Source organism: Centroberyx affinis, unplaced genomic scaffold (genome assembly GCF_046629955.1).
Source record: "Centroberyx affinis isolate AG114_WGS23_722 - 3 ecotype Tasmania unplaced genomic scaffold, CSIRO-AGI_Caff_v1 ptg001376l_1, whole genome shotgun sequence".
Taxonomy (NCBI): Eukaryota; Metazoa; Chordata; class Actinopteri; order Beryciformes; family Berycidae; genus Centroberyx; species Centroberyx affinis.
This window is the reverse complement of record NW_027279860.1, coordinates 114,765-128,524: the sequence shown is the minus strand read 5'-3', so window position 1 is coordinate 128,524 and position 13,760 is coordinate 114,765. Positions and strand designations below refer to the sequence as shown.

Below are 13,760 nucleotides of genomic sequence, written 5' to 3'. Positions count from 1 at the left end.
GAACAGCAGTACATGTGCTGTACAAGCTGCAGGCCACCTAGTGGTGTAACACTGTAATTACATAGTACAGGCTTGAAAAAGATGTTCCGGTATTAGTTTAGATGTTTCCTCATTGTTGCATGACAGCATTTAAGTTCCTGTCACATACGCTTTACTTTGCAGTGTTCACATGATGAGATGGATCAGTCTTTTTTTTTTTATATCACTTGAATTATATTTGTGCGACTTATCTTTTATTAAATCCAAGCGTTATGATATTGTGAAGTCATCACAGTGGTGTCAACCTTATTTCAATTTAACAAAACACAAAGCGGTAAAGTGCAAAAAGTGAATATCTCTTTATTAAGGATAATACAGTATGAATGGTAGGTTTCAATCTTTTACACCTCCATGTTAGTTGTCATATTGATTCTAATTCAGGCATTCTATATTGCAAATGAAATGCCCCCCCCCCCAAAAAAAAAACCAAATGCTAGCAGTCATTTCACCAGAATGATAAAGTAAGAGTAAATGTTACCGCTCTAAAGCTGCAACATCACATTACACAGCAGTTATGCTTATGTGCTCCAGTTCAGGGACCTAACTTAAAAAATAAAGTTCTTGCACAAATTTTGAGCTTAGACTCAAAAGTTTGTGTTTTAAGAAAAAATGACCAAATTCAACATTAATTTTCTCAAATTTTCTGTGATATATCAAGTGCTACAGCTAATTTCTATCATCATGGGTGCTGCATATAATTTTCTATATTTTTAATCATATATTTTTTTTAAATTACCATACAGGAGAATTTGAGGTTGAAGTGGAAGAACATTTTTGTTAAATGAACCCCTAGACGTGTTTGGCCTCAGTCTGTGGAACAAACTCTTGCTTAATTTAGTGCAGGACGGGGCGCCCCGGTGGCTCGCCGAGCGGAGCGCGTGCCACATAGGGCTCGGTGCTTCCCGCGGCAACCTGGGTTCGAGTCCGGCCCGCTGTCGTTTGCTGCATGTCCACCTCCCCTCTCTCTCTCCCATACCTTCCTGTCTCTCTCTCACCCTGTCTGTCAATAACGCATAAAATGCCTAAAATAAATCTTTAAAAAAAATTTAGTGCAGGACGTCCCTTCTACCGCTGTATGTCTTTTGGTGTGCTTGGTGTTACAGTGTCAGATAATTTCTCCACAGGTCTCTGCTGCCTTTCCAAAGGTACAAACCTGTCTGTTGTTGCGCTGCACAGTTCTAACTCAGAGACCCGACAGACCCAGAAAGCTACAGTAAGGTTCCAAAGTGCGATTTGTCAACATCGACAACCAAAAATGACTTTTGGTAAAATTTCGTTTTCACATCTTCATGGTCTATTACATGACGAGAAAACAAACTGTTAGAAAACAAAAGGGACTGGAGCACACTGATAGATTCACAGCTTTTAATTGTGCAAACAGACTAATGTTTCGACTTGGACATTGACTATGGCAACTCCCACCCTTGGATTCATTATCCAATAGATTTGAAACCCTGTTCAACCAATTATCCAATGATAATTGTACACCTGGTCTAGGTTGATTATATATGTTGTTTGCCTCATGTCTTTGTCCACTTTGACTCTGATGAAGACACAGTAGTGTCGAAACGTTAGTCTGTTTGCACAATTAAAGGCTGTGAATCAATCGGTGTGCTCCAGTCCCTTTTGTTTTCTGGACGTTTGCTGTCCTCAAGCTGAGAAGCACCTGATTCAGCCGCATTTTGCTGGAAGATGCGCGGAGAACCCTGTTTCTACTAGAAAACAATCTGTTAATTAGTAAATGGCTAATGTGTAGAATTAAAATGCTTAGATTTAGTTACTGTTGACCACAATGTAATACTTGTGTCATTAGTATCTCATACTTGGAAACATTTTTTAAAACATCATCCAACAAATTATTAAGATTGATGACAAATGCCTACCATATGCAAAACCTGTTTAATTAACTGAATATCAGATAATAGAAAGGTGAGAATTAGCATTCCTTATCGCCACCGCCTTAATAATGTTAATTAGTTTTCAATAAAATAGAAAATTGTATTATCCTGATAAAAACTAAGGTCAATACATTTTCACATTTCCTGAAATACTTAGTTAAAACTTAACTACTACATGATTTAAAGTTCTACATAATGCATTTCTACATGAGCTCATTTGTAACTGAAAAGCTGCCCATTTCAAAACATCAATTATTCATATTTCAAAGTGCAATTATTAGAGATTAGATTCTATGGTTACGCATTACCAAGCAGAGCAAAGACAAGAGTGGTTGAAATATATTTGTTTGGGGAATGGAAACCACAGTATTTTTACAGCAATCAGATAAAAATGATCTCAAATAAAATTATGGAAAAGTAGAAAAAAAGATGAGAACATAAAAAGACAAATAGTGGTTATGTCCGACAGTGAAGACGACGCCACAGAGAGCAAAATCCATAAAAGCAACAACCAATTTAGTTGTGATAGTCACAATGTCAGGTCCTGACCTGGATCAGAAGCAGTATTCACTCCTTAAAAGTCAGTTTACAATAGGTGCACATAACACGGCTCATACGGCATGTCATGTGGGATATAAACATGCAGTATTACATTACACTGACTGACTATATAACAGCTTTTAAGGTGGAAAATAACGATCAGCTTCGGCTTTGCAGCGCGGCCAGAAATTCTGGCAAAAACGGGGCATATTGGGTGATCTCAGATTAGCACTTCTACTCTAAGAATGTTAATACGCATCAGTCATAAATATCAAACCTCTCAGAATACGAGTGCTGACCTCAGTTCACTTCCCTTGTCTGTGCATCTGTCTCATTCACAGTAATGTGAAAGGCAACACTGTCCTTGGATCAGGACTCTTATTGTAATCCCAGCTCAGGTCTACTTATCCCATTGTTGGTTAAACTTTAAATCAACCCAAAATTAACTTTAGACTTGTACTTGTGGTTATTCTGTTTGCTGAATTAGAGAATATAACTTATAATATATTATAAATATATAATTTCCACTTAGACGAGGTATCACCACACATACAGTTCCAATAAAGCACCACATCTACTCTACATGGGTTGCAATGAGAGGGTGGGCAGAGACGATCTGAAGGCCTTAAGAAGAGACAGGGTTTCATCTTCCTAACACAATAACTAAGAAACCAGGCCGGTTTCTTACGCGTTGCTAGCTTTTTTCCTCAATGACATTTCATGTTGAAACATCTGAAGTCTACTTAGTTGATACTGGGTTGATTTTTCCTGTCAGAGCGGCTCAGTGTGTTGGGTGTTAAGGCCTGTGTGGGTGGCCTGCCTCATCGGCCAGGTTGAGGATGTAGCCGGCGATGTCGTCCTCTGTGGGGGCGTCGGACATTACCCACGATTCATTGGCAGCGGTCACTTGCAGGCGGCATATCGGACAGTTTCGGCTCTGCCCGCTCCTACAAAAACAGAAGAAATTGGTTGAAGAAAAATGTATGCAATTACTGGTCGGTGTTTATGCGTGTTTGTATCAAGGGAGACTAATGTTTTTCTGTGACTAATGTTTACATGATTTACAAGGCAATACAACAGATGTTGGAACAAACTTAATAAGATTTCTCCACAGGATATAGATGTGTGTGTGCATGTGTGTGTGTGTGTTAATCTTACCATTTGTCAATGCACTTCTGACAGAAGCTGTGTGCACAGGGCAGAATAAGGTCAGACTTGCCGTCCATGCAGATACAACACTCCTCCTCATCAGTCAACTGCTTCACCCTGCATGGGAACAGACAGTGGAGGATACCAAGGGTTTCATTCAAGATAGCTTATCGCTTTGATAATAATAAATAGTGGGTCAAACTTTCACATCAATAATCGTTTGTAAGTAGGTGACACTTTTGGAGGAAATCTCATTTTGGTATGAAACACTTCATGTTGACCCAGACAGGGGGGGCTCGGTGGCTTGGTGGGATAACGTAGCTAACTGCCAATCAATGTCAGAAATTAACGGGGGCTCAGCAAATGCCCATGAATTTAAAAATGAGGTTCATCCTGTTCACATTTTTTTCCATTGAACTGTCAAATATCCACACGTGAAAGCAACTACTGTCCCCACCAGGTGAGAAAAATTTAGCATTATTTGATTAGGACAACTGAGAACGCAGCCTGAAGCAGGGGAAAATGCAAAACAACCAATATCATAAAAAAAACTCAACAATTGAGGGGTTAAAGATGAATTGGTTGGGGACAGAAAAGGGGAAAACAGCACCATCATCTTCTGTTTCCAGCAGTGGGAAAGAAGCGTGGGGCAGCTGCTGTATTAGGATAAAAAATTTTTTTTTTTTTAAATCGTAGCGGTGCAATAGTGTTTATTTGCCAAAATAATAAATATAATGAAATAATTTGCAAACGTATTATTTCATGGCTCAGAAGGCACTCAGTAGAGTGCAAACCTCCATCAAAACTGAACAACTCTCCAACTTGTAAAGCTGCAGTTTCGTATGTGTTCATCGTTTGTCTTCCGGGTTTGAATTTACGGCAAAATAGCACGTGAATGCAATGCTGTTTAGCAGCCGACATGGAAGTCCCAGAAGTCAGACCTTCCCACCAGCACATGAACGCAGCATAATAGTTATGGCTAAAAAAAAAAAAAAAACAGACAGACAGACAAAAAAAAAAAAAAAAAAAAAAAAAGGGATAATCATCTTAAGGCAGAAATCGCAGATCCGGCCCTGCCTGGACAATAATTCAATATGATGCTTTATTGCCTGCCTTGACTATCGAGTGCTGCAGGAGACTCATTTATACCAACCTGCCCATCCACATGCTGGCCTGGCAGGAGTCTGTGGAGGGCAGCTGTGTTGACGGCCCCTCGGTGGCGCCCCCTGCTGACAGCACCTCTGCTGCCTGGCTGGTGATGTCGCGGTACAGCTGGATGAACTGGTACAGGTTCATGATGCGTGATGCTTCCACCATGCCGTCCTCCTTATTGATCTGGTAGGAAATAGAATAGAGGCAGTTGCGTGACTCAATATACTAGACACGCTAATACTGTATACACACACACACAGTCACAGACTTACACAGAAGTCACAGAAGTAGTAGTAGTAGTAGTAGGAGAAGTAGTAATAATTTTTTTACTGAAGCTGTCAAGAGCCGATATGTTGGGCCGATATTCAATATCTTTAAATTTGACAGTATTTATGCCAAAAACTTCAATCACAAGTATTCAGGGTTTCCACCTGAATTGTATTCTTGGCAGGATGGAAAAGCCACTGAAACATCACAGAACATCGGACACTAAAACTCTCCACTGAAACCCAGGATAATGATAATAAATTATTCATGCATACTTGTGTGGAATACAATAAAAATTTTACATTAGAATAAATACAGATTAAGGTCTTCCCATAGACAACCAGTAATCAATCGAGCTGCATCATACCTATTATATCAGAGGTGGATGACACTGACTGGCCAATATCAGATTTTTCATAAAAGGCCAACATCTGCTTGATATATCGGCAAACTGATAAAGTGGCCCAACCCTAATAAATTGACATACACACTCAAGAATATGTTTGAACACAACCTCAAACAGAATCACACACACACACACACATGTGCAGGAGCATGCCTTCACTCTTCATCTCTCTCTCTCTCTCACACACACACACACACAAAATCAAAGAGTGGGCAGATGCTCGTGTTGGCGCGTGTGTGTGAATGCCTCGCCAACCGCAGTTCAATGGTCTCACCTTGGTGCAGACGATCCTGACGGCCACCTTCCACAGCGCCGTGGCATCAGAGCCTGGCTGCACCTCAAACAGCAGGTGCTTCTGCTGTCCAGCAGCTAGCTTGGCCGTACTGAGAGACACCCAGCAGAGGAGAGAGCATGTTCAACCCTACCAGCCACACTGCATCGTATGTGCGCTGAAGCAGTAAATAATACTAATAGTAAACTGTATTTATATAGCACCTTTCAATACAAATGTTACAAAGTGCTTTACATAGATTAAAAGAAAATAAACAGAAAATAAAACAGACAAAAGCAAATAGGAGACATTATTTAAATAAAACAAGCAAATAAAACAATACAGACCTAATAAAATTAACAGTAAAACGCAAGGTTATAAAATTGAGTTTTGAGATATATTGACTCAAAACTCTATTACCTCTTTACTTCAGCCTGACATACGGACAGTTAAAAGAGCTTTGTCAGCTCATCTAACACTGCGCTCTGACTAGGAGAAAAGTTCAATAATGTAGGTAGGGGCCAAGCCATTCACTGCTTTAAAGGTAAGCAATAAAATCTATCAATTCTGAATTTGACAGGAAGCCAATGTAATTTGCTAAAATGGGAGTTCTATTAAGTTCAGCACATGTACAAATATCCAAATTAAAAAGGTCCTACATTTAGCATTTTGTGTTTCTCAAAATTAAAGGATGATTTCAGCGGTGAATGTTAAGAGATTTTTGTATTTGCAGAATTCTGATGATCCAGCTCAGCTGCTACGGTGTTTTGCCTACTTCCTTGTGCCAATATTTACATTTTCACATAACGTCACAGACACATCTACTCTTTCCCCGATCGGCCAATGAGGGCTTTCTGAATGTGTGCATTAATTATGAGGGCAACCTCAATGGTTTTTCGAGTTTAAATAAAGGTTTGAAATGAAATGAAATAATAGCATGTAAAAATCTACAGGATTTTTTTTTAGAAGGGAGCGAGGGCAGGCTGAAAAAAGGCCAGAATTATCCTGTAAAACCGTATTTCCCCTAAACCTAAAATACTAACCTGATAGATATCAAAATAATTTCTTTGGATTATTGTGATATTCATTTTGTCCATATCGTCTGGTCCTAACTGTAACTCTAAGAAACTTCTTCAAGATTTATCAAGAAGGAAATCAAGCTCCCAGCACAGTTCATCACCAGGTTATCATCAAGGCTTGTATTACAAAACTCAGCATTCATTCACCAGCATGGCTGACTGGCTAGGCAACTGGACCTTTTGAACTTTTGTTTTGTTGCCAATTTGCCACTGCAAATTGCATGTTGCTACTCGCCCCGCCCTTCCCCCCCCGAATGATAACAGCCAATAACAGCCTTTGATAACAGCCAGTACGCACTCCAACACGGTGAAACTGTGCAGTCAGAACAGTGGAATTGGAGTGAAGCTGTGTATCACTTGCAAAGTAAAAAAAACAATTTCTGTATCGTGCCGTGAAGCCACCGCTGAAGGGATTAAAAATTCAGCATGTTTCTGTATTCATATGAGTCTCTCACAAAGCCTTAGTCATGAATAGGTCACACACTGTCGTCAGCTATTTTCTGTATTATTCTGTAGCACCGTGCCCACAAGCTGTACTGGTGTGTCATAGATTATCTGATCCAGAGAACAGAACATCTTTCTTGCGTCAGCAGATGAGTCAATCAAAACTCATATTCATATCTGTATCATTCACTTCTGATTTAGTGAGCAGGCTGTACAAAATTGAAACCGTTTACCTTTGTTATTATAATGTCCTTAGATAGGCTGTAGTCAGAACAACTATGTATATTGTAGTTAGGACCACTGCTAATTGTCTTTCACTGGAGAGACACGCGTTTCCTTTATTAAACCCACAGCAGATTTCCCGCGGCATCCGCTGGCACACACGTATAATGTAAACATAAAATCCTTTAATTCTATTTTGTCCAGATAATTGAACATGTCAATGCACGAAGCATGACATTCAATACACACACACACACACACACACACACACACACACACACACACACACACTCTCTGGCCTCATATCTTACAATTTGTGATGTGTGCTCTCTCATGTTATTATTTTATGTTATTTATCTATGGCATTTGTTGCTCTGTAAAGTATTTTGTGTGTCTGTTAAAAGTGCTTTATATCAGTGGTTCTCAACGTGGGGTCCGGGGACCACCAGGGGTCCTTGGGGGGGTTCCAGGGGGTCCCCAGCAAATTGATGAATTTTTAAACTTCATAACTATTTAATTTACACAAAGTTAACGCAAGAGAGAGAATAAAGAAGAATGATTATTTTGGTCATAGTTTCACTGTTATCTCTCTGCCTACAATACAGACAGTCATGGAATTCTGGACAAAATCATATCTGATGATGAAGTGATGATAAAAATATTCTCAGATTTGGGTTTAAGAGACAAAATCTCATCAAATGGGGGTCCGTGGCCCTAATGTGGACTAAATTAGGGGTCCTTGATATGAAAAAGGTTGAGAATCACTGCTTTATATAAGCTACTCATTGACTTTAATTGGCTCCAATCCATGATCACAGGCTGTGAAATTCAAAACAACATCAGAAGTGAACTGTTGATTCCAGATGGACGGCATGCCTACGGTAATGATGTTCGCCGACTGCAAACTGGCTCATACTTTGTTTTTTTACAGCATACATCTGATGGCTTTCTTGACCCGGCAAGTGAAATGTTTTTTTTTGGTTGGGCGGTAACCAGCCGATCACCGATGACCTATTTAGAATGTTTATCGGCCGATTATGGTTGGTGTCCGATCAACTGCCGGACCGCTAATTGATGTATAATATAGAAGTTGGAAGGGTTAAAAGAAGAATCCACCCTCGGATAATCTTACACTATAATATACCATCAATTTGTGATGTTCCAGCAGTTATTTTGAGGATACTGTCAGTGGAGAAATTGCTCTCTCTCCTCTTATATGATGGACTTCTCCCTGTATGATTGTCGGTGCAAAATGGTGAGTCTAGAAAGAAGCCCTCGCTCTTTGATTCTGAGGGACTGACACCAAAACCTGATGTCTACTGTGTTTTACATCGCTAAAACATTTTTGCTATCAAACTCCATTGCAGCTGCACTGGAAATATAAGTGTCTTTGTTTAGCCAGTTATAAACAAAATGGACCCATAAATGCAAGGTGCATCACCAATAGCTGTTTTTTTTTATTGTGAATTTTTCCTTTACCCTAACCCTAACCCTAACCAAAATAAACAACAGTCTACTCTTATTTGTGTGGTCAACAGAACTGAGCCAATCATGTATTAGCATTTATGTTTGTATGTTTTGGTGTACAAATTCTTATTTTGCTTGTTCAAATTACTTCTTTGTTTTGAAGATTGAGCAGCATGACATTCCATACATCAACTCTTTATCGTTTCTCTTTAACAACTCACCACATTATCCTGCCTCTCACTTCCTATCTCTGAGAGCTGGGCTAAATTTAAATCGGCAGAGGCAGGGGCCTAATGTTTGGGGAATAGGCTGGGTCAAATCCTAGATGGTGGAATACTATCGCAGCTCTCCAGAGTTTAGCTCTCAACCAGAATAGTCTACATTAGGCTGAAAAAACTCCATGGCATTCAGCTATTCTTTAGCAACTCAAGACACATATTCCTACCTGTATGTTCCAAAATGCTAGGAGTCCTCACAGTCAATTTATTAAAACTCTCCTTATAATCATTTTGTTTTTTCCCCCCAAAGCAAACCTCTTTCTTCTGCTTTCCATACACTTCACCATAGTAAGCTGGAGCAAGTAAACTCAGCTGCATGTTTGCACTACTGAACACGTATTTTCACTATTAAACACAAATTTTTGGCCTCTTGAACAGATGTTTGCACTATTGAACAGACTGTGTCAGACTTACACATCGTTAAGTTCGGCCACCCTTGCCAGAAACTCCTCGTAGGTGAGGTAGCCGCTGTCGCGCACCAGCCCGGCGTGTTTCACCAGCTTCTCAGGCAGACGGGTCATCATCGCCTGGCCTGAGATCTGCTGGCCCATCCCGGCTGCAGCACTCACACAACAGCACTCGCAGAAGACCGCACCTCATTCAGTGTTGGGGAGCCTAGTGGGAAATAATGAACTGCTGCAAGTCAGTTATTACTTACTAACTACCCTTCTCTGTGACTGATGTATGCTGTACACTGTATATAAGTTGTATTGACTGTCATACATTGATGTGATGTTTTTGTTTTATTGATGTGATGTACATGAATGTGATGTTGTATTCTTCTATTCTATTATATTTGATTGGTTTGGGCTACTCATTTGTAATACCCTGTACTTCCAACTGAATCTTGGTACCAGTGTGGGATTTTAATTGGAGGTACAAGTTTGTGACCTCTACAGCAGCCACTTTGGCAGGTAGCCCATCACTTTTGGAGATCCTATTCTATTCAAAAACAATCTCGTTGACTACTAGTTTCCAACCCTCTTAGGTACTCATATTTTACAGCATAGCTGCAGTAGCAACAACTGCCACTTGTTTCTGTGCAGGATGGTTAGCACTTCTCTTGCAATGAAGTATCAGGTGTCAATAAAAAGCAGGATTATTTCAGTGGACTACTGTAGCTGACCACCTAACAAACTCCAAACAGAAACTCAGATAGTTGCTTCAATTGGGACACACAGAAGTTGCATGTGAACTGTATTGATTAGCATTATGTAATAGCTAATGTGACAGCTGATTAGTGCTAGTTGTTCGACATACTTCCGTCACTGAAATGAATGCTAACATCATCCTTCTCTTGAACACATTTCGATAACTCATTTTTAAGGGAACCTTATATTACAATGATTAAATCTGCTATCTGCCGTACACCAAGAGCAACATCAACAAGCCTAGCTAGCTAATTTTAGCAATCGTGTAACGTTAACATTACTGCTTTGCTGACGAGCTTCGTAACGAGCAGCAGCAACATTATTTCGCCGTTAACCACACAAAACACGGTGGGTGAAAAAGCCGAGCCCCCTGAAAAGACAGACCATTATCAGAAACAATGGCTTCTTACCAAGCACTGCAGTCAGTCAACATAGCTGGTGGGAGGTGCGTCTAAACTTCACAGCTAGCTTAGCTGGTGTTTGTTTTGAAGGGAACCCGTCGCCGGTCGACGACGTCACGAAATGTTGAACCGTTCACCACTCGACCGCTCTGTTGGCGCTTATCTTCTTTTGTGAATCGTCATCTTTTCTATTCTTTTTGGGCTGATTTTATCGAGGCAACTGCACAATGGATCGATCTGTCCTTTTAAAAGGAATTTCAACAGTTAGCTTGTTATCAAATCCAGTCACCACATGACTGACTCATACAAGCTGTCTGATAGGGCGAAGTTCACACCCACCAACCAAGTCTGGATACCATAAACCATGCTTTCAGCATAGAGATAATGTCAATAAGTTTTACCACATGAGACATGAGACAAGTAGGCTATATTGGCTGAATGATTGTGTCCCTGTCACGGGTCAGACTCTGCCCAGCCCAGGACACGGGAGGTCTAACCTCTGAAGCAGGATAGATAAGAGGAACATGCAATGTGTCTTTAGGGAATGAAGAGGAGGGTAAATTCAACTTAAACTCAGTTCATGCACCTTTTAATTATATTTATTTAAGATTATCTTTTGGATTTGTTTGCCTTTATTAGACAGTTGAAAGTGGAGAGAGACAGGAAAGACTGGGAGAGAGAAGGGTGACTGAAAGAAATTGAGAAAAAATAAGAAAAAATAGACATGATAATAAATTTGTAAAGCAGAAATATGTTTATTTTCCTATCCTAAATTATCTCGCAACCCCCTGGTGGGTCCAGACCCCCAGGTTGAGAACCACTACCTTAGACCATTGACCCACCAGGATCCCCCAGTTGCAGAACAGAGACTACCCACCTTTTTTTGGCTGGCATAAATCTTTGATGTAAAATTCATACGCATCATACTAAGAGATATCAAACAGTTTCAAGCTAACCAACAGTAGGAAAGGGCCCTTTAAGGGGAAAACACCATAAATTGATTTTTGTTTATATTGGTGGCTGACTGGAGGTCAGAGTTCACCCAGCTCTTTATTTACCACTACACCACAGGGAAAGATGATGGAGATTGAATTGGATTCCACACGGCTGCAGCAGGACAGGGAGGCTACAGGAGGAGAGGCAGGAGGAGGCAATAAGCAAGAGGAAGGAGAGAATGTGACAAGTAGAGGAATAGGATGAGGGGAATTGCATTGGATTAGTAGGAGGGGAGAGCAGAAATCATTTACAAAGGGCCACCCAGGGAAAGATTGGAGGAGGAAATACAATTGAGGAGGAAGAGATCAGAGAATAAGCTGGAGCAGCGAGACAAGCCACGAGAAGAGAGAGGAAGAAACTATAAAATGTGTATTAGAGCAGGCAAATCCAAGAAGATGGCAACTGGGAATAAGAATTAGGACGTTGATCTGATGTTTTCGAAAAAGAAAAAGGGAGAACCAGAGAGTGAAAAATAAGTTGAACCAAGAGAATGTAAATGGAGGCAATCTGTGTGTGTGTGTGTTTGGAGAGTATGTATGTAAAAAAAGAGGCTGGAGGCCAGTTCTGCACCCCAATCCCCAATTCATAATGAAGCATCGTTATTATAGCAGAGTTGGAGAACTTGATTGAACTCTCCTCCAGGGGAAATTCTATATTTTGTCCAAGAGCTCACTTTTGGGTTGGCCCGCTCTGCAGCCAGGCCATCTGCTACACTGGCAAGCAGAGGATATGATGGGGACTCACCCAGAGAGGAGGTATAATCCCTGCTAGCACGAATGACACCTGTAACACTCTCAAACTTGAAAAGATGATCTAAAGGACCTAAAGGATAGAGGGTAAGAGGCTCCAGACTTGTAGCAAATGATAATGTAATACCTGCAATTAGGTAATTACTTGTTTAATAAAATGCAACTCCTGTTGGATTGAAAATGTAATAAAACCTGTTAATGTAATAAATGACCAGATAAAAAAACAGATAGAACATCACATTAGTACATCAACTGGCAATTATTACTCTATAAGGGCTGAAACTTATTTTAATTGATGATGCAGCAATAATATTGACTAATTATGGAATAACTGGAGTTATTACATTCATCTTATTCTTACAAGATATCACAATATTTGCCAATACTATTATTACATCATCAGTTAAAAACATGTTACAACCCATATGAAGTAATAATCAGCGGATAATGTAATAATGTGATATTATTACATTATCTGACGATTCGTTACATTATCAGGTTTTATTACATTTTCAATCCAATAAGAGGGGCATTTTGTTACATTTTGACAAATTATTGCATTATCAGGCAGTTATTACTTTATCAGTTGCTATGGACCCAACATCAGTCCAGGAGGGTCTTCATGCTCAGTCCAGTGTTGAGAACTGAGGCTCCCTTTGCTCATCCTTTGAAATCACCAGCAGGTGGCAGCAAAGAACACTTCATAAAATATCAAACTAAAGTCAGCTGTAGTTGAAATAGTTGACACTAAGCGACAGAATATATCATATGAGATTCAACAGACATGACCTAATGCGTAAAAAAGAAAATCCCTCTGCAACAGGATTGTACAAGACCGGAAGTAACATGTGGAGCTGTGAAGGATGTGGACAGGATTCAGTGCTTTTACACTGAAAGAAAATGACATTTTTTGGTCTAGTCCTGACCTGTAAAATCTAATTATTCTCAAGAGAAATAAAAAAAAATCTTCCAATTAAGTGAGAAATGTGACTTTTTTCCAGTGCAGTTGTTTCAACACTTCCCAGGACTCAGGTGACATTGTCCTGATACAAGTGAAGTCATATGTTTTGTTTCCAGATATTGTTGCTTGATTGTTAATATGCATTGGAAACAATTGAAATGATCAACTGGCAGATGTTTTTCACTTCTCAAGAAAATAATGACTGAAGGACTAAGGATAATATTTGTTGCAGTATATTCTCATCCTTATAACCTTTTAGACAGGCAGTGGTTCACAATGGCACCACTGGA

General features: G+C 39.8%; 1 protein-coding gene across 1 annotated transcript; it reads right to left on the bottom strand.

The window, feature by feature from the left end:
* Window positions 1–3,271: 3,271 nt before the first annotated feature.
* rnf141 (ring finger protein 141) lies at window positions 3,272–10,996 on the bottom strand. The gene is made up of 6 exons (XM_071525992.1): window positions 10,774–10,996; window positions 9,627–9,827; window positions 5,726–5,834; window positions 4,780–4,961; window positions 3,636–3,743; window positions 3,272–3,424 (listed from the first exon to the last, which is right to left on the bottom strand). The coding sequence occupies exons 2-6, from the start codon at window positions 9,761–9,763 to the stop codon at window positions 3,274–3,276; spliced, it is 687 nt and encodes a 228-aa protein (XP_071382093.1). The 5' UTR covers window positions 9,764–9,827; window positions 10,774–10,996; the 3' UTR covers window positions 3,272–3,273.
* Between the last annotated feature and the right edge of the window lie 2,764 nt (window positions 10,997–13,760).